The following is a 27285-nucleotide window of genomic DNA, read 5'->3' as shown; positions in this document are numbered from 1 at the left end:
TTTTATTTGTTTAGCCCATATTCACTAATCACAATTTGTCTCATAGGCTTTAACAAGCTGTGACATCATCTGTTCTTAACACAACAAGAAAAATCTTTTAAGAGAGAAAAAGAACGTAGAAACCTCAGTGAGACACGTGTGGATCCGTCTCCCAGGACGGACAGAAGTGCAGTAGATGCCACATGTAACTGAGAACGTCAGAGAAATAGTCGAGTAGTTACAGCGCTGGTTAGAGTAAACAGTTTGAAGCTGGATGGAAGGTGAATGAAGAGAGGAATCATTGTCAGTAATGGTCGAGAATCTGAGGAGACATATTGTTTATCAAGCAGTCTTGTTGTGATCATAGTCCACGATCAGGATCCACCATTAGAATCCATCATCATGATCCACCATCAGGATCCACCATCAGCTGCCACCTCGATCAGGATCCACCACTAAGATCAGATCCCAGCACGATACAGGATCTGCCATTACCATCCTGATCTCTGATTCGTGATCCACCATCATGATCCATGATGTGGCTGCAGTCGCTGCCCTGGATCTGTGAACGATAAGGCACAGGGACTCCGGGGAAGAAGTCAAGCCAATAACATTTGTTGATGAGACATTAAGTTATTTGATGTGATAAGGAGAGAGGAGGAGCTGAGAGAAGCTCCATGTGTCATGTGTTCCTCCACATTCTAAAGCTACAGCAGCAGAACCCAGAGCTGATCTAAGACGAGTCTGGACCAGCTCTAACTATAAGCTTTATCATTAAGGAAGGTTTAAAGCCGACTCTTAAACACTGAGAGGAGGTCTGCCTCCTGAACTGAACCTGAGATGATTCCACAGGAGAGGAGCCTGGTGCTGAAAGCTCTGGCTCCTCCTCTACTTTTAGAGACTTGAGAGACAACAAGTAAGTCTGAATTCTGGGAGCTCAGGGCTCTAGTGGTGATATGGTACTTTGAGCTCTTTAAGGTATGATGGTGTCATATTATTAATGTAGGTGAGGAGGAGGATTTTAAATTCTATTCTCAGTTTAACAGGAAGCCAGTGTAGTGAAGCTAATACAGGAGACATGTGGTCTCTGTCCCTGGTTCTTGTCAGGACACGTGCTGCAGCATTTTAAAAAAAGTGCAGAGTCTTCAACGACTCACTGCTGGAGCCTGATAACAAGGAATTACAATAATCAAGTCTGGATGTGACAAAGACCTGGACGAGTGTTTCTGCATGTTTGTGAGACATGTCTGATTTTAGAGATATTACGTATATGTATATTACGTATATGTATATTACGTATATGTATATTACGTGAAACAAGTCCTAGAAATGAGTTTTAAGTGAGAATCAAGGGACAAATCGGGATCAAAGATCACTCACTAATTCCTGATGTTTCATTGGAAGCGAGGGTAAAGTGCAGCTTCATCATTAGATAATGTATCTCTAAGGTGTTGAGGGCCGAGTATTAGAACCTCTGTCTTATCTGAGTTTAATAAGAGCAAACTGCAGCTCATCCAGGTTTTTATGTCCTCGAGACATGAAGTTTAGTTCGTTGATGACACTGTTCTGGTTTTATTGATAAGTATAACTGGGTGTCAGTGGAAATTTACAGTGTGTCCTGATAATGTTTCATAGTGGGAGTATGTAGTATTGTCAGGAAATCATTAACACAACCCACTGGATCCATGCACAACTGTCTCAAACCCCACCTAGTGGTGGGCAGCTGCATAACAATCGTAGACACAACTCGGTTGAATGAGCGACCTCTGACCTTGACGACCTGTGGGTTCGTTCATTAACATCTCAACAAACAGACATCCACCGTCTCCAGCAGGGGTCACTGTCCGACGTGGAGTCAGTGCTTCTGTTTCCTCCATCACTCTGCTCTCTGTGCCTCACTTCTTTATTTGGGTAGTGTTATTTTCACCTCCCCCCATTCACAATGGTGCTGTTACCACCCCTCCCCCACCCTCTGCACTGTAGAAAATCAATGATGCTAATTATTGTCCATTACCTCGGGCTGAACGACAGGAGCAGCAGCTTGAAGCCTCTCACAGATTAGATTGAGACTGAGGCTAATTAGCTTAGCAGTGTTGGAGCACGAAGGCCTCGGCTCTGGGATGTTGTTGCTCGACCTCCTGCAGGTTTATTGTCGTCCCTCAGCTGGAGAATAGTGAGACGAAGGTTTCCCTCCGTGGTCACGACGTTAACTCTGAGATCAGACGTGTTCATGTTGATCAGCAGGAGACGGGATAATAACACATTTTATTTAACAGGAAGGATGATGAGGTTGATGAAAGATGAGTCAGTTACATTGAATGAAAACATTTAGATGATTGATTTGTTGATAAGAACAGAGGCAGATTTTCACATTATTCAGTGTTTGTGTTAGCACGGAGAGATGTTTGTGAAACAGTAAGACGCCACAAAGAGAAGAACAGCAACACAAATAATCATCCTCCGAGACGCAGCAAGGAAACACACAATGACATCTCCACAGGTCAGTGCATGGAGCTGAGCAGCAACAAAAAGCAACACATACACAAATCTGACACATTCAGCTACACGACAAACTTCATGAAACTTCCCTCTATCTACTCACCACAATGAATGATGGGCACTGTGCCCATCATTCTGCCCCCGGAGTGTCATCAAGTAACCGCGAGCCAAGTTTTCAGTCTAAATGTCTCTGATATCCTGCTCGGAGGCCGTTCACGTAGGCAGACACACCTGAAAACCGCGTGTTAGTCCTAGAAGCAGCAGGACATTGTCCCAGTCAGAAAACACATCACTGTCCTCAGACTGTCCATCGCTGCAGCTCCTCTTTTCAGCCTCTGTCTCAAACCCTTGGTTTTAGCTCCTGTCTCTTTAAGTCCCCCCTCCTCATGAAGGCTTTACTGATTGGTCAGCTGCTCCACTCTGATGTGATTGGTCAGCAGTCACATGATGAAGTTGTAGGACGTCTGTACACTGACGGAGCCAGAAAACAAGCTAACACACTGAACTAAGGGTTACTGCTGCCATTAATGTGCTCATTTACATAATACCCATTTATTTTAGTCAACATTAATACATTACAGGTTTCTGTACTTTACTTGAATATTTATTTTCCTGATGACTTTTTACTTTTACTCGCTTCATTTGAACACAAATATCTGTACTTTCTACTTCTTACATTGTCAAAACTGGTTCGTGTGTACAGAGGACAGGGACTTAATCAAGGCCAGCACATTCTCTCCATGTATTCCTTGTTCAGACTGATCCAGGTGCAGGACCTCGTTCACAGTCTTTGTCATTCTGTCTGAGTGATTTTCTCTGGTCCAGCTCTGTGCAGGTTGTTCACAAGTTATCAGAAGAGGCTTCGTGTATCATTGAAGTTAAAAATGTATTTTTACTTTGTACTTAAAGCTCCAGTGAGTCAGATTCAGGTGAAAGGATCTATTGGCAGAAATTTAATGTAGAATAATCCTCATGATGATTTCACTAGTTTATTTCATCTAAATTGTTTGAATTGTAGTTTTCTTTACCCCAGAAAAGACCCTTTATATTTACATACTTTATGTTTAAATACTTAATGTTTAAATACTCGAGTATTTACATGGAGGACATGGACTGGACCTTTAAGTACATTTCTTTCTGTACTTTCTTACTTTTACTTGAGTAAAGGCGTTGAATCAGTACTTCAGACCCCACCTCTTCACGTGGTTAATGAAACGACCTTTAACCTTCTGTCACATGACAGCAGCTATTTATCGACTTCTAATTGGTTTTATTGATTTCACTCGTTCATTGTGTTTGTTGCTTGCCGCCTCGTGTCTGATTGATTCACACAGAGCTGTGACATGTTCTACACAAACATTTTCAGTCATGTGACGGTGGGGGGGGCAGTTAGAGTCAGTCAGCTGAAACACAGTTTACTGTTTTCTTCTCTGATTGGACGATATCATCTCACTTCAGTCACACAAACAGATCAATGTTTGCATAACTGTGTGTGTGTGTGTTTGTGCGTCGCTGTCGGCTCCGCAGCAGATCTCCCATCATTCTGGTCTTCTGTTACCGTGGAAACGACAGAGCAGAGTATAAATTGGAGTCTGGATGTGGAGGGTGGGAGACGGCGACGCTCTGAACAAAGTAGAAGGAAAATGAGACGGAGGAGAGGAGAGATGGAGGCGTGAAGGGTCAGAGTTCAGGTAGCCAGACGAGGGGAGAGAGATTCACAAAGACAGATGAGAGGATTCAGGAGGAAGGAGAGAGTAGAGATGAGACAGAGAGGTCTGAGGGGAGGAGAGGGTTAAAACAGAGGAGTGAAGAGAGAATGGAGGGAGGAGAGGATAGAGGAGGGAGGAGAGAAAACAAGAGGAAGAGAGGATGGAGGGAGGAGAGGATAGAGGAGAGAAAACAGGAGGAAGAGAGGAAGGAGAAAAAACAAGAGGAAGAGAGGATGGAGGGAGGAGAGGATAGAGGAGAGAAAACAGGAGGAAGAGAGGAAGGAGAAAAAACAGAAGGAAGAGAGGATGGAGGGAGGAGAGGATAGAGGAGAGAAAACAGGAGGAAGAGAGGAAGGAGAGAAAACAGGAGGAAGAGAGGATAGAGGAGGGAGGAGAGAAAACAGGAGGAAGAGAGGATGGAGGGAGTAGAGGATAGAGGAGGGAGGAGAAAACAGGTAGGAGGAGAGGATGGAGGAAGAGAGGATGGAGGGAGGAGAGAAAACAAATAATATTTCAGTGATAGAAACATTTGACTCCATCTTGGTTCAGATCCTGATTTTCTTTAAATCAGCTGTTTGTCATCACGTCACATGACTTCAGCTGCATCGTTAACTCATTAACATAAATCATCTGATGTCGTTGTGGGGTTAAGACGCCCCCCACAGGCGACCAGGTGAAAGGTTGTGTTGATTTCCAGATAAATCGCAGACCTGTGAAGAGGAAGTTGTTCAATCAGCTGATCTTGACTCATCATCAACAAAACAACGTATGAATTGATTTCATCAGGGTCAAAGGTCACTGTGACCTCATGACTGGACATAAAGTGGATGGAAGTGCTCCGGTTGCTCTGATGTGGTTCTAGATTCTCTACTGAAGTCAGTTACACATCTGGACCCTCTGAACACACACACCTTTCTACAGTTCAGTGAATAAGACGAGTGTGTGTGTGCTGATCAGTCGATCTGATCATGAGTCTGGCACAGAAAACAAGCTAACACGCTAAACTAATGGCTACTGCTGCCATTAATGTGCTCATTTACATAATACTAATTAATTTTAATCAACATCAATGTGATTCAGTGAGAACGGCCGCAAAATAACCAGGAAGACGTGAAATCGTTGATTTAAACCTGATGTTAAAACCAGAGATGAAAGTTGTTATTATTATAATCATAGTATTTAGTAATTATTCTCATGATTTCCCCACGATCAGATTCTTCAGAACATGGATATCCATGATGTTTTAACGTTTCCTTCAGTATCAACGTGATTCTTCACTGAGTTCACTGCAAACAGGAAACAACAATCTTTTATTTTGACAGACCGTTTATATAATGTAAAATATTTTGCCTCAAAGCTAAAAGTAAAACTAGAGGAAGTTGTTGTTTTCTACATGAATGATTAATAATAATTATTTATTTGAAAACAGATGATGTGTGTGATTTAAATCTGATAGTCTTTTGTGTCTCCGTGTCTCTGTGTGTGTGTGTGTGTGTGTGTGTGTTTGTGTGTGTGTGTGTGTAATTGTAAGTGTGTAAGTGTGTGTAATTTGCACCAAAACACTGAGCATGAGGGAAAAACTCGTAAATATTTAATGTCAGCTCTGCCCTCCATTTCATATAAGTGGATCTCACACACTCACCCACACACTGTGCAGAAGGTAGTTTGCAGGGTAGAGCCATATACTCACACAGTCACAGAGGCATGATGGGAATTGAGACCGACTGGCTGCAGTCATGATGATTGTGTGACTCGTTGTTTTGTTCAGTTACAGAATCAGATTTTTATTTCAACCTGATTCTGTTCACACTCAGTCAGACTTTCAAAATAAAAGCAGCTGAACTGTGATTGGCTGCTGTTTGCAGTGAACTCAGTGATGAACAGTCGTTGAATCTCTGTGATACTGAAGGAAACTTGAAAACATTCGACTTGGAGTTCTGCAGAATCTGATTTGAAGGTTCAGTGTGTCTAATTTAGTGACACCTAGAGGTGAAGTTTCATGTTGCAGCTGAACACCCCTCATCTCACCCCCCCCCCCCTTCCCAACATGACAGAGAACCTGTGGTGGAATATAAACATCCGTTCGATGGTAAAGAAAACTACAATTCATACAATTTAGATGAAACACAACAGTGAAAACATCACAAGGATTATTTTAGATTCAGTTTCTGCCAATAGATCCCTTTCACCTAAATCTCACACACTGAACCTTTAAGAGTTTAACGTTCAGAAGCCCCCCCCACTGGGACGTCCCTCTCTGATTGGATGATCTTCCTAATGATCTGCTGGTAACACTGCTTGTGTTGTGTTCACTGGCATCATGTTCATTTGATTTATAGCATGAAGCCAACACAGGAAGTGAGTTTGTGTGCAGCGTTCCTTTGTTTTTATACCTGAATGTGTGTGTGTGTGTTTTCTCTTCATGAGTCACGACCCAGAGAAGACCTCATTAGATTCTGGAGCAGATCCAGAAATGTTTTATCACGTTCTTTAACATGACGAGACACGGTTGTTAACCTTGTGAACGTCCTTCTGGTTTATGACTGAACTGAGATTCATCACTGAATAATGTTTAACAAAATCACACGTGTTGATCAGTTTGATCACATGACTTCATTTGAGTTGTGTGGTGACACACACACACACACACACACACACACACACAGTGATGAAATGATCTCTCAGCAGACTGAGGAAAGTACATTAGTAAAGATTGATTATAATGACTTCTCCAGGCTGAATTAATGTTTGACCATAGTTAGTATACGATCATGTATATGTATAATATATGATGGTATATAACAGTGTAGCTCTGCTGCAGGTTCATTGATTGTGTTACGGTGTAAAGCAGCCGCAGTGATGCGTTCATGTACAGGAATGAGAGAAGTGAGGCATTCAGGTTCCTCCTGAAGTTAAAACCTGACATCAGGATGCTGAGTCAGTCAGAAGCAGAGAACTGATGTGAGCGGACGAGTCTCACAGTGAAGAACACTAACGTGCTCCAGATGTTAATACTGATGATAATGCAGATGTGTTTGGACGAGTTTCTTTGTGTTGATGTTTCTGCATCGATTCTGTCAGAAAGTTCTCAGAACAACCAGTTTGCTATAAAGCTGGGATACTTCAATCACACAGTCTGAGGCTCCGCCCACATTGACAGTTCGTTTTAAAACCCATCACTGTTGCTATGGTTACGCCTGGTGGAGTTCTCTAGCCTCTGAATCAGACACTTGTGTGAATTGATCTCGTTTTAGTTTGAAAACTCTGGGTTTGTGTTTTTGTCTGAACAGAAACTGAGACTTCAGTAAACAGCGACGCAGACGTTCTCTTCTGATTGGCTCTCATGGCTCATGATCCAGTGATTATAGAAAATGATCAGTAAGAATAAAACATTCATTAGAGTTTTACTAAGAGACTCTATGATAGTAAATGGTGAATAAGTGCGAAGTGCTTTGTGAACACACACACTTGATGTGAGTATTAATAAGAACAAGCTGACGTTCTGCAGATACAGAGTTTTATTCAGACACATATAGAGTGAGAGGACGACAGGATGCAGTGAGCACAGTGAAGACAGTGAAAACAAAAAGATCACGTCGGCCACGATTGTCCCGTCTGTCCATTTACTTTCACTTTAATCGTCTCAGACTCAGAAACAAAAACATCCAACAGATAAACTTCACATGAACTCACCGAACACAGACTCTTCTCCTCCTACATTAATAACTTCAACTGATGCTCCGCAGCTTTATTTATTTATCCCTTTCCTTCCTGTTTGTTCTCCTGATGATCAAGCTACGGGGGGGAGACAGAATCAAACCTACCCTTTCAAACTGTTTCTATTTTTATGACTAAAAGCTCTTGTTCTGGAGGTCGTCTGCTCTGAAACGTTTGACACTGTGACAGCTGGCGCTCACATCAGCTCTAATCAACTAAAACGGAAAAACCAGGAGATGCTAAAAAGCTCTAGAAAAAGAATTCTCTACTTGTCTTTGTGAGACTAGAAGGCATCTGTAGCGAATGTTTGTTAAAGGTAAAGCCGTGCGTAAAGGGACAGCCCTCTGCTTTTCACTAGCAGTCCATGCTAAAGGTGCTCCTCACCCCCCTCACCCATAATGAGTGTCTGCTCTCCGTCTCTCAGCCCCGACTTAAAAATCCTTTTACTGTCTTTGGTATCGTTTCCTTCTGCCTGAGAGTCTGTCCCATCACAGTGTGTTGTTGGTCATCAGGGGCCACAGACCTGGTCAAACAATAACGTGCACATTTGGTCAACACTGTTCAAGGTGTTCAAATTGCACTTGCAGCGACAGCTGTCATCTAGTTTCCTGCTCAGGTGAAGTGGTGGTGCAGTGGGGGGAGGGAGTGAGGCAGAGGATGGTGAGAAGTGGTGATTGTTTGTCCCGTTTCTATGGCAACATGATGGGCGTGTCTGAGAACACGGACATGATGGAGTCCGTCTCCTGCGCCCTCTGCTGTGATTGGCCGTGGAGCTTTGGATGTGGCTCTGGCCCTAGAAGTAAACCTGGACCCACGTGTCCTTGCCCCGCCCCAGATCCTGGCCCCACCCTTAGTCTGCCATTCTGCTGCTCTCTGATAGGCTCCAGAAAGACCACATGCTTGTTGGTACTGACCTTGTGGCCTGGGCCCTCGGTGGTTGTTGGTGGAGTTGGGGTGAGGATGGAGGATTGGCCACTTCCTGCCACAGCCTCGTTCCCGGTCTTCTGGCCAGCTGGGGTCAGGGCTTTCGTGCAGGGAGGGCAGCGGCAGGGTGTCAGGTAGAGGTACATGAGAACGAGCACCAGGCTCACCACGCAGCCCAGCAGGGTGGTGAACCCAGTGTTGAAGGACTCATGAGACTCGCTCCCACGGTGCAGCACCACTGTAACGTTGATCTCGCGGGTTTCGTTTCGCTGCTGCTGCTGGTCCAGGGCCATACACCAGTACACACCAGAATCCTCTGCACGCGCAGCCACGATCTCCAAGCTCCCATTGGTGAACATCTTTAACGATCCGTTGTTCCCCGGCGGAGCCACGTACTCCTGATTTGGTGACACCCAGAGAAAGGTGACACTGTGTCCACTGAGCGTGGTCACACAGTGCAGCAGCACCGCCTTTCCCACCCTCACTGAGATGATGCTCTCCTGGTCACTGAGCGGCTGACTCATCGCTGTCAGGTTGCATTTTTCAAAGTATCGGTCGTGCTGGAAGAAGCGGACGGTACCTTTTTGGATTCCATAGACCCGACAGGTGTGCTCTTGTCTGAAGTGTCTCACGGAGGCGTATCCTCTCTGCTCCCAGCGCCTGAACAGTCCATACATCGAACACTCACACTCCAGAGAGTTGTTGTGGAGGTACAGTCCTTTCTGGACAGGAATGGGTAAATTGGCTATTTCATCCAGGGGCAGTTTGAGGAGGTGGTTTGAGGACAAGTCCAGCATGATCAGGTTAGGGTGGCTGTGCTCTTGGATGGTGAAGAAGGGAAAGTGAGTGAGACGGTTATGACTGAGGTAGGCCTTACGCAGGTTACCCAGCCCAGCAAGAGCATTGCTCTCCACCCGAACGATCCTGTTGTCAAACAGCAGCAGCTCCTCCAATCCCGACAACTCCTGGAAGTAATGCTGCTTCAAAACATGTAGCTGATTGGACGACAGGTCCAGGTGTCGGAGCAGTGCTCCAGAGGTGTTTTGAAACGCCCCTAGGTGAATAGTGCTCAGCTGGTTGTGAGCCAACCGTACCATCTCCAGTCGAGAAAGTCCTTCGAAGACGGCCTCTGTTAACTGATCAATCCGGTTGTGGCTGAGATCCAAAGTAATGGCTGACACTGGGATTTCTGCGGGGACCTGCTCCAGACCCAGGGCGGTGCAGCTGACAATGTCCGAGGCACAGAGGCATGTGTTCACCGGGGAGGAGACCTGCGACCAGCAGACGGTGGCCTGGACAGGGCTCAGCTGGAGGAGCTGCAGACAAACTACCAACACAACAGACCACCATGATGGCGACGCTGCTGTGAGCGCTGGTGTCACCGCACCCTGCAGGAAACCTGCTCTACCATCAACACACATGATGCCAGCAGCAGGCGGGAGGCATGAGCTTACAGCGTCCTCTGAATCGAATGTTTCCTTGCTACGTTAGAACAATGCCAGTAAACGATTCATCTTGTTTCACATCTGTAATCCTGTGTGATTTATCTCATCTTGATGTGATTACACTGAACATAGATAAACAAACCAACGCATGAAAATTGAAAACTCATCGTCATGGAGTCTCTGAAGCCAGGACACAAACACTGTGATTGTTTACTTTGTCAAACCTGGATCATGTAAAATGAAGCCAACGTGGCAGCCGTCAGGAGAGAGAGCAGGTGAAACAAACCAGGAGGAAGAAGAGAAGTGTGGAGGAAGAAAGGGATGAAAGAAAGAAAGTCAAAGTGCAGGAACTGCAGCCTGATCCATGAGAAGAAAACGAGGTTCTGTCAGAGAGAAGTTCAGCAGAGCATCCTGGTTTATCCCATCGCTGCAGATCTGACTCCGTTATCTCCTGAACCAGTCCATGACTTCAGCTCTAGGTTGTCTCCTCCTGCAGAAACGTTTGACTCCTCTTTTTAAAGCAACTTTCACTCCGTCTTCAGTCGTCTCAGTTGTAGCATCTCTTTTTTTCTTTTCACGCCAAGTAGGCTTTTGTGAATCACGGCCCCCGGCTGCACACCGCCCACAGCTCGCCCCGAGTGGCGGATCAGATTTTCAGAGCAGTCAGCATCCTGTCCGCTCGACTTCACACAGGAAGCTGAGTGTGAGCTCGGAGCTTTTCATCCTGCGGCTCTTTCAATCAGACCTTTTCTTCTTTGTGTTGGTTCTTCAGCAGACTCTCTCTCCTCCTCATTCTGTCGTTCTGAGAAAACACATGAAGGAGGAAAGTTATTGTCCGTCCCTCCAGATGTGAGAGTGCAGGTTGTTTCCAGATGTGTGAGCCAAGCGGGTTGCTCTCTCTCTCTCTTGCGCTCTCTATTTCTCTCTCCGTCTCTCACTCTCTCTTCCTGTCAGTCTTTCGATTCTGGTGCTTTACCAGCTCCCCCTCCTTCACTACAGCTTAACCTTCCTCCCCTCTCTCTCTCTCTCTCTCTCTCTCTTTCTGTCTCTCTGTCTCCCTCCCCTCTCAGCATCTTCCATCCATCTCAGACCTCCTACCTCTCCTCCCTGTCCTCCTCCACCTCCTCCTCTTCCTCTTCTTCTCTTTTCACTGCTCCGCTTGGTTTTATGTCTATTTCTGGTTCAGGCTCAAATACATTTCTCTCTCTCCCACTCTCTCTCTCTTTAACCCTCTCTTTATTTCTCTCCCTCACACCCCCTCCTCTTTCCTGTTATGTCTCTCTCTCTCTCTCTCTCTCTCTCGTCGTTGTGTCATCTTGTGATGTCTCGTGCTTGTGATTTAGCTTAATTTAGTTTTGGCTCAATATTTTTTTCTTTTGTGAAGCACTTTGTGACTGTTAAAGTGAAAGTTGCTTTTTTAAATAACTACTTCCTCTTCGCTGTTATGTCAGAGCAGACACAGCCACGTCTGTCTGTGCCGGCCTCTCTCTCAGGCTGTGGTTGCTGAGTCTGGACATAGTCAACGTATTCCTCAGTCTGGGGTCGGTGACAGAGCTCAGATAATCTGCCATGGAGTATTTTCTGTTTAGGGACAAATAGCATTGGAGTTTGCTTTGGGTTTTGGTTGCAGATGTCCAATAGTTTATGTAATTATCTTTTTCTTTAGTTATAATTTGGTGGGGCCGGATGTGTGAGGACGGTCTTGGTGCCCTGTGCTGTTGGAGCTGAGCCGGTGGACCAGCTGGCTGAGGGGACTCCTGTCTTTGCTGTCCTCTTTGTAGTGGTAGGAGCTGGGCTCGCTGGCTCTGAGGTGTTGGTAGAATTTGATGGCTCTTTTTTGGATCCGAATTAAAAGGGAAAATTATCCCAATTCAGCTCAACTGTCTCTCTCTCTGTCTCTCTCTCTCTCTCTCTCTGACTGTCTGTCTGTCTGTCTGTCTCTGTTTCTTTCTCTCTCTCTGTCTGTCTCTTTCTGTCTCTCACACGGGCCAATAAACTTGACGTCTGTCTTCGCTAAACGTGCTTCAACAGACGAATCGACGCTGTCGGTCTGACCCTGGAGGACGAAATAACGCAGTACAACCCATGAATGGTGAAGAAAAAGACGAGCAGTTCATGGTCTGGTCTTCTTGTCTCTAAAACAGTGGTCGCCAACCCGTCGATCGCGATCTACCGGCCCTGTTAGAACAAATGAATGGATTCAGAAGTGAAACGCTGGAGTGCTTTTACTTTGAAACGGGTTCAAGAAGTGTTGTAAATATGTTTGTGACATAGACAGATCAACTTTGTGTTTCACTGCAGAATAAAATGATCTTTCACCAGAGTTTGAATGTTTATCTGTTGAATTTATGTCACAAACACAAAAGAAAAGCACTCCAGCGTTTCTGTTGACCAAATCCATTCTTCTGTTTAAAAAGTTTTTTATTGTGAAATATTTGCAGGAGCTGAAGATGCACGAATTCATACTGAAATAATAAATATGACCCTCCTGTGTGTTTTTTTTTTTTGCAAGACATCGGGGTGGTAGATCTCGGCTCACGTTTTGAATTGAAGTGATCTCGTGCTTTAAAAGGTTGGTGACCACTGATCTAAAAGATACTTCCTGTCCCTGTGTGTCTGTGGGTCACATGACGTTGATCACATGACTGACGCTGTTCACTGACTCAGCTCAGTCACCTGCTTCAATGGGAACAGACGTCATTTTGAAATAAATCTAATCTGTTTGGTTTAATTATAAAAAAAGAGTGCGCGACCTTTGACCCTGATGAGTGGCGAGCGCTAACTAACAGCCGGTGCTGGTTCACATCATCAGGAGGTCGTCCGTCCTGCGGTGAAACAGTGGACAGAGATCGTCTTCTGTCTTTTCTCTGCAGATTAATTTTTCATTACTGTTCATCCATGATGAAGTGAAGTTCATTTGTCCGCAGTGTAATTTGCTCTTTGTTGGTTTATAATTAAAGAAACACAGTCGGTGACATTTCCAGGCCGAACGCTGTGACTCACTCTGCTCCTCTTTACAATCCTCTCTGTCCTTTATTCCCTGAGCTCGCTTCATTGTTCCTGGAGGGGCTCAGTGTGAAGTGTCATGGCTGCTGTAGTGATAAGGTCACAGGAGATGTTGCAGGGAAATGTCGACCCCACATCCGTCCCTCTGGACACCAAGAGACAACGGCACCAACCACTGAGCAGCTGACTACAAACTGACCAACTACAGATTCAACATGAAGTTTTGACTCTTTGTTTCTGATCTGAAGCTTCATGTTTGTTCATGTTTCATCTGATCTGTTAGTTTTAGTTTCACGTTGTGATTCAGGGACTAAAGAGTTTTGTCTCACGTACGTACGTCCTGTTGTCATCATCTACGTGGGCGGGGTCTACCTATACTTGACTCTGATTGGTTTGTAGACGGAGTCTGACGTGGGCGTGTTGTCAGTTGGGGGGGGGGGTGTTTCTGTTTGAATGGAGGACATGAATGAAGCTTCATTCGGTTTCCATGGTAACATCATGATGGTTTTACTAGCAGCATCAGCACCTTCAGGCACAATACTACAGTACGTCACAGTACACTACAATACTACAGTACGTCACAGTACACTACAATACTACAGTACGTCACAGTACACTACAATACTACAGTACGTCACAGTACACTACAATACTACAGTACGTCACAGTACACTACAATACTACAGTATGTCACAGTACACCACAATACTACAATACTACAGTACGTCACAGTACACCACAGTACTACAGTATTCCACAGTACTACAGTACTCCACAATACTACAGTACGTCACAGTACACCACAATACTACAGTATGTCACAGTACACCACAATACTACAGAATTCCACAGTACTACAGTACTCCACAATACTACAGTATTCCACAGTACTACGGTACTCCACAATACTACAGTATTTCACAGTACGCCACAATACTACAGTATTCCACAGTGCTACGGTACTCCACAATACTACAGTATTCCACAGTACTACGGTACTCCACAATACTACAGTATTTCACAGTACTAAAGTACTCGAAATAAATACAGACTTTTCATCTGGATCAGATGTTTGTAGATTCAAGTGAAATGTTTCTCGTCATGACCTCAGGTGTTTAATGACAGTTTCCCCTCCTCCCTCTCAGGATATCTCGCGCTGCGTCCGTCCTGCTGTCCGACCCCTGCTTCCAGCTCCACTCCATTCAACACCTGTTGGGAGAGGGGGCGGAGCCCTCCAGCACCTTACCTGCCGCCGCCTCCTCTGCTCGTCCAATAGTCGGGTCTCTGGGGTCGTCTGTGGCCCCTCCCATCCCCTCAGCCGCAGGAAACACAGGATCAACAGAGCGAAAACACTTCTCCCTGCACTCATGTGAGTAACAGCACAGACACCCGAACATACACGTAACATACATCAGCTGAGACGGCAGGTCACAGATATATTATCAGACTGTCAAAGTAAAAGCATCTGAATTGAATGTGATGGCCTCCTGTTTGCAGTGAACTCAGTGATGAACTGTCTGTGGACACTGAAGGAAACTATTTTATAGAAAACATCAAGATTCTACATGAAGTGTTGAAGGAGCCTCTGAGCTGCTGCTTCATTTAAATTCATTAGCTTTAACCACTGACCTCAGAGCAGTGACATTTATACAGAGACAGTTCGTCAGATGATCAGATCCAGGACATGAACCATGTGATAAAAAGTGTGAATGTGTGTTTGTCTTTCATTAACCTCTGTTACCCAAGTGTGTGAAGATTTAATAGTGTTCGTCACCGAGACGTCTCACACGAGATGTGACCACAGGAGACAAACATGGTTAAAGCTGCTGTCTACAGGAAGACAATGTGGACTTAAAGCACCTCAAAGCAGCGGCATCCTCCTCTGTTGTCGTGGAAACACAGGATGTTTCCATGACCACCATGCATGGCATCATCTGGAGGGTGTGTGTGTGTGTGTGTGTGTGTGTCAAACCATAGACTGTATATAAAGAGGATCAAACAGAAACAAATGACTGATTTGAACATAACGGTGAACGGTTTTTAAATTCACTGCAAACAGGGACATCACATCAGTTTAGCTGCTTTTATTTATGAAAGAACAGGAAGTCATCAGTCAATTCAGCTGCTCTTATTTTGACAGTCTGACTGAGTCTCTGGATTGAAAGACCAGTTGACAGAGAAACAGGAAGTCATTATGGCTGTAACACACACAGCACACACAACAACACAACAACACAGCACACACAACACACACAGCACACACAACACACACAGCACACACAACACACACAGCACACACAAAACACACAGCACACACAACACACACAGCACACACACAACAACACAACACAACACACACAGCACACACAACAACACAACACACACAGCACACACAACACACACAAAACAAACAGCACACACAGCGCACACAACACACACAAAACACACAGCACACACAACACACACAGCACACACAGCGCACACAACACACACAAAACACACAGCACACACAACACACACAGCACACACACAACAACACAACACAACACACACAGCACACACAACAACACAACACACACAGCACACACAACAACACACACAACAACACACACAACAACACACACAACAACACAACACACACAGCACACACAACAACACAACACACACAGCACACACAACAACACAACACACACAACACACACAAAACACACAGCACACACAACAACACACACAGCACACACAGCGCACACACAACAACACAACACACACAGCACACACAACAACACAACACACACAGCACACACAACAACACAACACACACAACACACACAGCACACACAACACACACAAAACACACACAGCACACACAGCGCACACACAACAACACAACACAACACACACAGCACACACAACAACACACACACGCACGCACACACAACAACACACACACGCACGCACGCACACAACTGCTGTCTGATGAGAAACAGAAGATTAATGATGCTGCTGCTTATTGTGTGTGTGTGTGTGTGTGTTGTGTTGTGTTGGTAGCACTCAGATCTTCAGTCCTGAATGTTTTATGGATTGTGGTTGTTAGCAGTGTAGCAGTGTTAGCTGACTGTTGTTGTTTCTGTGGTTATTAGCAGTGTTAGCTGACTGTTGTTGTTTCTGTGGTTGTTAGCAGTGTAGCAGTGTTAGCTGACTGTTGTTGTTTCTGTGGTTGTTAGCAGTGTAGCAGTGTTAGCTGACTGTTGTTGTTTCTGTGGTTGTTAGCAGTGTAGCAGTGTTAGCTGACTGTTGTTGTTTCTGTGGTTGTTAGCAGTGTTAGCTGACTGTAGTTGTTTCTGTGGTTGTTAGCAGTGTTAGCTGACTGTTGTTGTTTCTGTGGTTATTAGCAGTGTTAGCTGACTGTTGTTGTTTCTGTGGTTGTTAGCAGTGTAGCAGTGTTAGCTGACTGTTGTTGTTTCTGTGGTTGTTAGCAGTGTAGCAGTGTTAGCTGACTGTTGTTGTTTCTGTGGTTGTTAGCAGTGTAGCAGTGTTAGCTGACTGTTGTTGTTTCTGTGGTTGTTAGCAGTGTTAGCTGACTGTTGTTGTTTCTGTGGTTGTTAGCAGTGTAGCAGTGTTAGCTGACTGTTGTTGTTTCTGTGGTTGTTAGCAGTGTTAGCTGACTGTAGTTGTTTCTGTGGTTGTTAGCAGTGTTAGCTGACTGTAGTTGTTTCTGTGGGTGTTAGCAGTGTTAGCTGACTGTTGTTGTTTCTGTGGTTGTTAGCAGTGTTAGCTGACTGTTGTTGTTTCTGTGGTTGTTAGCAGTGTTAGCTGACTGTTGTTGTTTCTGTGGTTGTTAGCAGTGTTAGCTGACTGTTGTTGTTTCTGTGGTTGTTAGCAGTGTTAGCTGACTGTTGTTGTTTCTGTGGTTGTTAGCAGTGTTAGCTGACTGTTGTTGTTTCTGTGGTTGTTAGTAGTGTTAGCTGACTGTAGTTGTTTCTGTGGTTGTTAGCAGTGTTAGCTGACTGTTGTTGTTTCTGTGGTTGTTAGCAGTGTAGCAGTGTTAGCTGACTGTTGTTGTTTCTGTGGTTGTTAGCAGTGTAGCAGTGTTAGCTGACTGTTGTTGTTTCTGTGGTTGTTAGCAGTGTAGCAGTGTTAGCTGACTGTAGTTGTTTCTGTGGTTGTTAGCAGTGTTCGCAGTGTTAGCTGACTGTTGTTGTTTCTGTGGTTGTTAGCAGTGTTAGCTGACTGTTGTTGTTTCCTTGGTTGTTAGTAGTGTTAGCTGACTGTAGTTGTTTCTGTGGTTGTTAGCAGTGTTAGCTGACTGTTGTTGTTTCTGTGGTTGTTAGCAGTGTAGCAGTGTTAGCTGACTGTAGTTGTTTCTGTGGTTGTTAGCAGTTAGCTGACTGTTGTTGTTTCTGTGGTTGTTAGCAGTTAGCTGACTGTTGTTGTTTCTGTGGTTGTTAGCAGTGTTAGCAGTGTTAGCTGACTGTAGTTGTTTCTGTGGTTGTTAGCAGTGTTAGCAGTGTTAGCTGACTGTTGTTGTTTCTGTGGTTGTTAGCAGTGTAGCAGTGTTAGCTAACTGTAGTTGTTTCTGTGGTTGTTAGCAGTTAGCTGACTGTTGTTGTTTCTGTGGTTGTTAGCAGTTAGCTGACTGTTGTTGTTTCTGTGGTTGTTAGCAGTGTTAGCAGTGTTAGCAGTGTTAGCTGACTGTAGTTGTTTCTGTGGTTGTTAGCAGTGTTAGCTGACTGTTGTTGTTTCTGTGGTTGTTAGCAGTGTTAGCTGACTGTTGTTGTTTCTGTGGTTGTTAGCAGTGTTAGCTGACTGTAGTTGTTTCTGTGGTTGTTAGCAGTGTTAGCTGACTGTTGTTGTTTCTGTGGTTGTTAGCAGTGTTAGCAGACTGTAGTTGTTTCTGTGGTTGTTAGCAGTGTTAGCAGTGTTAGCTGACTGTAGTTGTTTCTGTGGTTGTTAGCAGTGTTAGCAGTGTTAGCTGACTGTAGTTGTTGCTGTGGTTGTTAGCAGTGTAGCAGTGTACAGGAGGTTGTTAACTACTGTTTTTCAGTTTGTGGAAACTTTCAGACTCATTACAGACGACCTGTGTTTTAACTTCCAGCTGCTTCAGACTCCAGAGAAACTTTATTGATCCACTGGATTCTTTCATTACACAGTTTGTGTTTCTGCTGAGTCAGCGTTTCCTCTCGATAATGGAGTTGAATCACAGAGCTGCAGGTCACATGACCAGGAGGACATGTTAGTTAGGAACACTGACGACACACACGTGTTACAGATGTTTCATGTTCTTATGAGAGTAACATGTTCAGATCATGAGATGAATGAGACCATGAGCCATTAATGAGAAAAATCATTGAAGCTGCAGAGTGAAGCTGCAGAGAATCTGTCCACTGAGGTCACGACTTCATTATCTGGTGAGAACACGCTGACGTGTCTGAAGCTGTTTAACCTCGATCATCGATCAAGCTCCTGTAACCTTCACTTATCTCAACTCAGACCTGAACATTTCTCCCTGAACACGACTGAACCTGTCCCTCAGCTCCGCTCAGTGATTTATCTGTGGACTCAGGTCGTATCCCAAGCTCCTCTTCACTCGTTTATGTTGACGACTTGTTGGACGGGGAATGTGATCAACTTCCTGAAAACATCTGCAGCGTCACAGAGAAGCTCCGACATCTGGAGATTTCCATTTTTTAGAATCTCCTTCTTTCTGTGTCCTGGTGTTTTGAAGTGTTGAGTGAAGATGTTTGTACATGAGCAAAAGAAACAGCGAGGACTGGGCCTCATCAGCCGTTCATCTCTAAGTGCTGAGAAGAATGTTCCCGTTCATTTATTCATCTCTCTCTCTCTCTCTCACCCTCTCACTTGATGGCTTTCGATTTGTCTTTCCATTTACTCCCCCCTCTCTCCCTCTGCTCCCCCCTCTCCTGCACTCAGACAGATCCTCTTTCAGCGGAGGAGTGGAAACACCTCACCCTGTGATATTGGCCCGTTGGACTCTTGCCATGTTGCTCTGCAGAGAGATTTCAATCACTGCTCATGATACAGCAGGAGTGTGTGTGTGTGTGTGTGTGTGTGTGTGTGTGTGTGTGTGTGTGTGTGTGTGTGTGTGTGTGTGGGGACTTTAAACCTCTCCTGATTTGAACTTTAATTACCTGAAGCAGATTCTCACTTGTGAGTGAAAAGTCAAATCCAGACTGAGGCTTTTTATTTTCACACTAAACCTTCTGTCCATCTCTGTCCATCTGAATCCTCGTCCACACAACACATCTGATATCACAGATCACATGACTTCACGTGCACTGGGCATGCACCTGTCAGTGTAAACAGAATAACATCTGTTCCCCTGCACATGTAAACAGCTGTATCATGTAAAGTACTGAATTGAACTACCAGCTGTTCACAAAGAACACAGTAACACTTGATTCTCCACGTTGTGATTCACTGGTTTCATTCCTGAAGGAGGTCATGTGACAGGAGACCAATCAGAGAAAGCTACTTCTAAACTGAATGAACCAATCAGCAAGAGGTTGTGAGCGTCATCGTTTCCAAACGTCCCAGTTTCAACAGCTGTAAACTTGAATAGTTTGGACCATGAATCTGTGTCGGAGGTTCAACTAATTTTAATTCAATTCAATTCAATTCAATTTTATTTATATAGCACCAATTCATAATTTACATTATCTCAAGGCACTTTACATTTAAAGGTCAAGACCTTAAAACAATATTAACATAGAGAAACCCAACAGTTCCCACAATGAGCAAGCACAGGCGACTGTGGAGGAAAAACTCCCTCATTAACAGGGAGACACCTCTGGCAGAACCAGGCTCAGTGTGGGCGGTCATCTGCCTCGACTGGTTGGGGTGAGGAAAGAAAAGTAAGGGGGGAGGAAAGGAGAGATGGGTGGAAAGCGGGGGAGAGAAGAGAGAGATGAGATGGAGAGAGAGAGACCGGTAACAATTGGGCAGCATCAGTATCAAGGCTGACTATAACAATAACTAAATAAATAATGAAGACAATGGTGATGGTGGTCGTTGTGGTCCTGTAGTCCCGGTGCCGGAGTTATCTGAAACGAGAGAGAGAGAAGAGCCAGAGGGACTATGGGAGGACAAAGTGACACTTTGACATGATGACATGTTAAAACTAATGAATAAATAAATAAATAAATAAAGAGGTGTGGGGGGGCAGAGAGACAGAGAGACAGAGGGAAGTGAAGAAGTGCTCAGTGCATGATGGGCGTTCCCCCAGCAGTCTAAACCTATAGCAGCACAACTAAGGGATGGTTCAGGACTCACCTGATCCAGAACTAACTATAGGCTTTGTCAAAGAGGGAGGTTTTTAGTTTTACTTTAAATGCTGAGACAGTGTCTACCTCCCGAACCCAGAGTGGGAGCTGGTTCCACAGGAGAGGAGCCTGATAGCTAAATGTTCTACCTCCTGCTCTACTCTTACAGACTCTTGGAACCACTAGAGAGCCTGTGTTTTGGGAACGAAGTGATCTACTTGGATAATAAGGTGTTTTCAGCTCTTTGATATATGAGGGGGCGTGATTGTTGAGGGCTTTAAAAGTGAGGAGCAGGATCTTGAATTCTATTCTAAATTTTACCGGGAGCCAATGTAAGGAAGCTAAGACATAAGTGATATGATCTCTCCTTCTAGTTCTCTAATTCTCTCATATCAAACATGTTGAATTCTTCAGACTGGATCTCCTTCACAGTCGTGTCCTCCATCTTGTCTTGAGGGACCAGATTCCTCCCCAGGCTGGTTGTGATGCGTCTTCCTCAGGGTCTCATCTCTGTTGGATGTGTCCAGAAAACTTCCACAGGGAAACATTTGTCTCATGCAGCAGCTCCTCTCTGGAGACTCCTGTCCTCCTGTGCCTTGCCTGATAGGTGAAATGTCTCTGTAATCAGGACAGGTCCTGTCCCATGGCAGCATCATCTTATTCTTTGCAGCACCTCAGAGAGGGACGGAGGGAAGACAGGGAGGAGACGAGCTGCTAAAAGTCAAATTGAAACAACCTGATCTGTTTTTCACTGAACAGTAAATGAAGCTCAGTGTCTCACGGTGTTTGAGACAAGCGATGTCCTCCATTCCAGTGTCCTCACTTCAGGCTCGTTGTCACTCTACTTCCTGTCCTCACAACTAGCGTAGGTCAGCACATCCACAGCTCTGTTGTCGACAGTCTGAGGCTGGAGTTCTCCAGCCTTAAATCAGAGACTTGTGTAATATGGTCTCGTTGTAGTTTGAAACTCTGGGGTTGTGTTTTAGTCTCGACAGAATCTGAGACTCATAAACGATTACGCCCACCTTCTCTTCCTGATTGGGTCTTATCAGTCACATGACTTGACTACCAGCGGTGAATACAAAGAGTTACTAACATTTATTGACAGTAACAGTTCTGCCATGACAATCTACTTCCTGTTTACACCACATGACCAGTGTATGTTGTAACGGTCATGTAACGTGTGCACGGAGGTGGCTTTAGTTTTAAAATTAGCAGCTCCAGTAATGAGATGTCTCTGGATGCAGTCGTGGCCCCTGAAAAGACGGTCGGATTATTTATGTCGCTCTGGGGCTGATTGTCGTCACCCGATCTGACTGTCGTATATTTTATTCCTCTGTGGTTTATATTTGGAGCTTCAGCTGTAACAGGATCTGTTTCCCAGATGTCGTGTGTCCAGATTCAGACTCAGATCAGTTTACAGAGCAGTGACTCTTCTCTTTTGTTCAGCTTCTAATGGGAAAACAAACTTAAGTCAAATAAAGAAAGGTTAGTTTTCGAGTTTTAGCTGTTAGACGTCAGTGTCAGTCTGAATTGTGGTCGTCAGACAAGGCTAACAACGAGCGACACTACAGGAAGTGATTACATACACTCATCAGGTTGCTCACATGTCCAGGAACATGGATAAAAACACGTCAGAGCAGGAAGTAGCGTGTGTTAATGCGTCTCTTTGTTTTCTCCGGTAGACACCGACTACATCAGCGAGGAGGAGAAACACAAGGTGGAGCTGATGTTGGTGTTTCTCACTGAGGAGTCCAAACAGGCGGCGGCGAGCACAGCTGTAAGTTGAAACACCGTCTCTACAGACAGGTCCCTTGGGGCAGCCATCTTGGCAGCACTGCCGGTCCGACACTTTAACGCAGGTTACACTGAAACTTCATCAAGTTTAAAACATGTCAGTCAATATGATGATTGGCTTATTGGGCAGAAGGGGCGGGATCTGTGTTGGTTTCTCTGGTTTGTTGTGGAAGACATCAGAGATGATGACATCATCAGGAAGTGATGTCACATAGTCATATCAAAATGTGACTCAAGTTTGATGCGGAGGTGGAGGACCACGTCACCATGCCTTTGTCCCTCCGCAACTCTGCAGCGCCCCCTGTGGAGGCTTCAGTCTCTGTCCAAAGTGAGTTGGTGAAGGACACGTCGTCCTGTTCAGGGACAAACTTCACTGAGCCGTTGAATCAGCAGTTTGACCGATCGTCCTTCAGCTCGACAGAGAAACCACTTCCTGCTCCTCCTCTGCAGAGGAAACCTGATCCTCCTCGTCCACTCACCACACAGACATTCATTATGCATGAGGGAGACACACACACACACACACACACACACACAGAGCAGCAGCGTTTGCTGTTGTAATGGACGTCAGATTGTGTTGTTGTCGTCAGACTGTGTGAAAGAGAAAACACACAGTCTGAGGTTCGTTTCCACAAACCCACTAATGGAGTCTCGCTCTAATGACGGGAAACTTCCTGCTGTGTCTGACGCTGACCGACCACACTCAACCTCAGCTAATCAGAGTGTGAGTGAGGCGACAACCAGGCCGTACACAACACTACACAACTGTACACATCTATGAACAACTGTACACATCTCCTCTCGTCCTCCTCTTCTTTCTTTTGATGAGCAGAGCAGAGCCTGAAGTTAAAATGACCGATCACTCAATCCTCATTGATGAAAGAGTGTAAGAACTACACTGTAAAACTATTTATGCTTCAGTTATATTTTCTGCTGTCTTCAGCTCAACGTCCTCCGAGAACAAACGACTCTGCAACTGTGATTTTTCTTAGATGTCACATTTCACACTTTGTTTCTGCTTCAGTGATAAATCCTGAATATTTCTGCATTAACTCCCACCTGCACTTTATAAACATTCATATTAATATTCAGTGCATGTGTGTGTGTGTGCGTGTGTGTGTGGGGGGGGGGGGTTAAATCACATCAATTATTCACGACCATGTGACCGTGACTGTTTTGTGTCTCTCAGCCGACGAGTGAAGAAGATCTTTGTCCGATCTGCTACGCTCACTCCATCTCTGCTGTGTTCAAACCCTGTTCACACAAGTCCTGCAAGTGAGTCACTACACACACACACACACACACACACACACACACACACACACTTCATGTTTCCTGGAGCTGCTGCTAATTACCTGTAAGACCAAACTGAGGGTCATTTGTACCACATGTCTGTCCCATGTCCCCTGAGGACTCAACATGGAGACATTTAAATGGATTGACAGTGATCTTTTATCGCCATGGTAACAGACGGACACACACCAGGACCTGATCAGCTGATCATGAACAAGTTACTTCCTGTGATGAACAGAATTCATCCTCTTCACAAAAACAGTAGATAAAAGCATTTTCACAATAAAAGTCCACTTCCTGTCACAGCGACGATAATGAAAACAAAATCAGCCTCAGCCGATCAGGTCCACGTCGCATCTGTTAACATGGAGGAGGCTGGGTTTATCAACTATACTGCAGCCGGACACCAGGGGGCGATGTCGCGTCACTTTGTGGAGCATGTCTATGTGTTGTGTTGTGTTTGTGTGAGGACGACACAGATGTTGACCAGATGTTTGTCTCTGTGTTCAGAGCCTGTATCAACCAACACCTGATGAACAACAAGGACTGTTTCTTCTGCAAAGCCACAATCACTGGAGTGGACGACTACAACAAGCCTGCCTGCTAACAGAGACACACAGAGACACACACAGACAGAGACAGACACACAGAGACACACAGACAGACACACAGAGACACACAGAGACAGAGACACACACAGACAGACAGAGACACACAGACAGACAGAGACAGAGACACACAGACAGAGACAGACACACACAGACAGAGACAGAGACACACACAGACAGAGACACACACAGACAGACAGACAGACAGAGACACACACAGACAGAGACACACACAGACAGAGACACACACAGACAGACACACACAGACAGACAGAGACACACAGACAGACAGAGACAGACAGACACACACAGACAGACAGAGACACACACAGACAGAGACACACACAGACAGACAGACAGAGACACACAGAGACAGAGACACACACAGACAGACAGACAGTCAGAGACACACACAGACAGAGACAAAGACACAGAGACACACACAGACAGACAGACACACACAGAGACAGAGACACACACAGACAGACACACACAGAGACAGAGACACACAGACAGACAGACAGACAGTCAGAGACACACACAGACAGAGACAGAGACACACACACACACACACACAGAGACAGAGACACAGACAGTCGTCCCTCATTCTCTGGACGAATCACAGACTCAGTCACTTTTTGTCTTGGTCGTTTTTTCATGAAGAATATTTCACAGAAACAAACCTGATTAAAATATGTGGAGTTTGTGACTGTGACTGAAAAACAGACTCTAAAAACTTTAATACTAAAACAGATGAATCTCAAATCTCTGTCGAACTTTTCCTTTAAGTGAATGAATATTTGACTTCACGTCCATTTAAACGACAGAATCGATTGTTCTCGAGAACGTCGGACGAACCTTCAACTGTAACGTCACTAAAACAAACCCGACACTTTTCTTCCTGGCGTATTTTCACGTTGTCACGGTAACAAAATAATTTCATCGAGTAGATTTCTGCAAACTGATGTGATCGAGTTCTAAAACAAATCATGTGACTGTTTATCGTAAAGTTCTTATTGAACTGATCTGATCTTCAGGAATGTTCCTCTTTTTTTCACATTTAATTCAAACCTTCGGACTTTAAATAACGACGATCGGTGACGACCCATACCAACGCTGCCATCTTGTGGAGATGGCATCATTTGCAGTATCAAGGTCCCGCCCACACACAAACCAATCCTGAGTCAGTTTCAGCTGTCAATCATAATGTCGTCTCCGCCTGTTTCTATATCTTCAAATAACTGATTCAAACCAAACTGATGAGAAACTTGAACAAACGTCAGAGAGAAGAACGAGCTGAAACGACAACGTCTACTTTAATGTTTTAGTTTGGTCCATGTCCCATCTGCTAACATGGAAGAGGGTTTATGACTGTACTGCAGTCAGCCAACAGGGGGCGATCCTGATGATTTAGGAGCCGTCATGTCGTCCATCTTTATTAACAGTCTGTGATTTTAACACAGAAACACTGAACGTCCCTGAAGAGTCCGTTTCTAACGTTGGTGTCGGACGATGAATTTTTAAACTTGTGTTTTTGTTTCTGTAGATTTTAAAAGTTTGTTGTGTTTGATTCTGTTTGTTTGACAAATTAAAATGAGAAAAAAAGAAAACGAAGGAAACTGAAAATGAAAACATTGAAATAATCTTTTGATGAGTTTCAAGTAGATTTTAAATCCTTAAATGAAAAAAAGAAAAGTTTAAATATCAAAGAAATTGAAATGATGAATATTTATTTAACTTTTTAACTCAGTTTATTATCCCATTTAAATTTCAGTTTCCTTTTTTCTTTTCACATTTAGTTATGAGCTCATTATCCTGAGTTTCCCATTACTTTTTATTTCTGGGTAAAATTGAGTGAATGTATTTAAACGATGAAATCCTCCTTTTTTTACGAGGTTATAAAACACGTAGCTGCAGTTTTTCATTTGAACCGTTGACTCTGGGTTGACTTAACGTGTGTGATTGTTTTTCTGACTATGAAGTGATGGTGGTACTCATACAGTATTTAAAGCATGTATGTGAGTATATGTCGGGTTAGCATTAGTGCTAGTACTGAGAAATATTCTTGTTTCTGTTCCACCGTGTTTCGGGAAACAAGGGATGAACACAGAATTTCAGAGAAGGAGAAAGCACTTGCTTTTCATTTCTTCTAGTTGAGTTCACATATATCAACGATGTATCTGTATTAAATTATTTATCCTGAATCGATGCGTCTGCTGATTCGTTCTTTCACATGAATATTTGTAGTATTCAAAGTATTTCCTCTTTCTAAGTTTCATTATGTCTCCACCCCGTCATGGTGACCTCACATGAATCTAGAAACGTACGTAGAAATATGAGTCAGGAACTGCACTGGTTGGTTTTAAAGCTCATTCGTCAATAGAATAGAATTAAGAATCAATGTTCATGTAAATAAAGAAGCTGCTAAAACTTTTCCTTCGGCTGAGAAATTAAATCCATCAAGATGTGAAGGAATGAAACATTTTGAAGAAGGAAACAAACAGAAGACCAGTGAAGGAGGAAAAGAAGGTTTCTAACTGGACTGTGTCTCCACCTCGTGGCCACAAGCTGCTCATACACCTTAAGGAACATTTTCAGTTTCACAAATTCAATCAATGATTAAATAATAATATACTTTTGATCAAATCTGAAACTGGAACCATCAAAAAGATGTTTTTTATGTTCTTACACTTGAAGCTATTGTGTTCATGTTTTACTTTCACATTTTATCTCCACGTTTCGTTTTTTTTTAACGAGATTCACGTTTCTGTGAAAAACGTGGAATTCAGAGCCACCTGGTGGCAGAATGACGCAACTGCATAGACAGTGTGTGTGTGTGTGTGTGTGAGAGAGAGAGAGTGCGTATGTGTGTGTTGAGGCTCTGCAGACTTCATTGACCTAAACATCCATCTCAGGTGATATTTGCTCTCTCTCTCTCTCTCTCTCTCTCTCTCTCTCTCTCTCTCTCTCTCTCTCCTTTATTTATTCTTTAAATCTCTCACTTATTGACATTTGAATTTCTCTCCTC

At 44.3% G+C, this 27285-nt stretch overlaps 2 protein-coding genes across 14 annotated transcripts in view; one reads left to right on the top strand and one right to left on the bottom strand.

Moving 5' to 3' along the window:
• LOC109644829 (E3 ubiquitin-protein ligase RNF123) overlaps positions 1–26461 on the top strand; it is a 54752-nt gene extending 28291 nt beyond the window's left edge. For 11 of the 12 annotated variants that reach the window (XM_069531040.1, XM_069531067.1, XM_069531061.1 and 8 more), the window contains 4 exons: positions 14425–14648; positions 22245–22339; positions 23546–23631; positions 24160–26461. In XM_069531040.1, coding sequence (XP_069387141.1) covers positions 14425–14648; positions 22245–22339; positions 23546–23631; positions 24160–24256 — 502 coding nt within the window. In that variant the 3' untranslated portion in view covers positions 24257–26461. The remainder of the gene's footprint in view (positions 1–14424; positions 14649–22244; positions 22340–23545; positions 23632–24159) is intronic. The other variant, XM_069531007.1, reaches the window with a different exon arrangement.
• On the bottom strand, positions 4069–10382 carry LOC109645614 (amphoterin-induced protein 3-like). 2 transcript variants are annotated; one of them, XM_069531118.1, is made up of 2 exons: positions 8819–10382; positions 4069–4253 (listed from the first exon to the last, which is right to left on the bottom strand). In XM_069531118.1, exons 1-2 carry the CDS (start codon positions 10247–10249, stop codon positions 4194–4196), a joined length of 1491 nt encoding a protein of 496 aa, XP_069387219.1. In that variant the 5' UTR covers positions 10250–10382; the 3' UTR covers positions 4069–4193. The 2 variants fall into 2 exon arrangements, with proteins under 2 accessions (XP_069387219.1, XP_019966795.2); XM_020111236.2 differs by lacking the exon at positions 4069–4253 and adding an exon at positions 4727–4897.
• Positions 26462–27285: the final 824 nt, after the last annotated feature.

The sequence above is a fragment of the Paralichthys olivaceus genome, chromosome 2 (genome assembly GCF_024713975.1).
Source record: "Paralichthys olivaceus isolate ysfri-2021 chromosome 2, ASM2471397v2, whole genome shotgun sequence".
In the NCBI taxonomy this organism is placed as follows: Eukaryota; Metazoa; Chordata; class Actinopteri; order Pleuronectiformes; family Paralichthyidae; genus Paralichthys; species Paralichthys olivaceus.
Note: the sequence above shows the minus strand (reverse complement) of the source record. Positions and strands in the feature narration are given on the sequence as shown.

What these genes read in the sequence shown, in the direction of transcription:
- LOC109645614 (XM_020111236.2), bottom strand. Translation starts at nt 10,249, where the DNA reads ATGTGTGTTGATGGTAGAGCAGGTTTCCTGCAGGGTGCGGTGACACCA. An exon ending in CCGAGGGCCCAGGCCACAAG is followed by an intron (nt 4,898 to 8,818) that starts GTCAGTACCAAC and finishes TCCTCTTCACAG; the next exon opens with GTCTGCGATTTATCTGGAAA.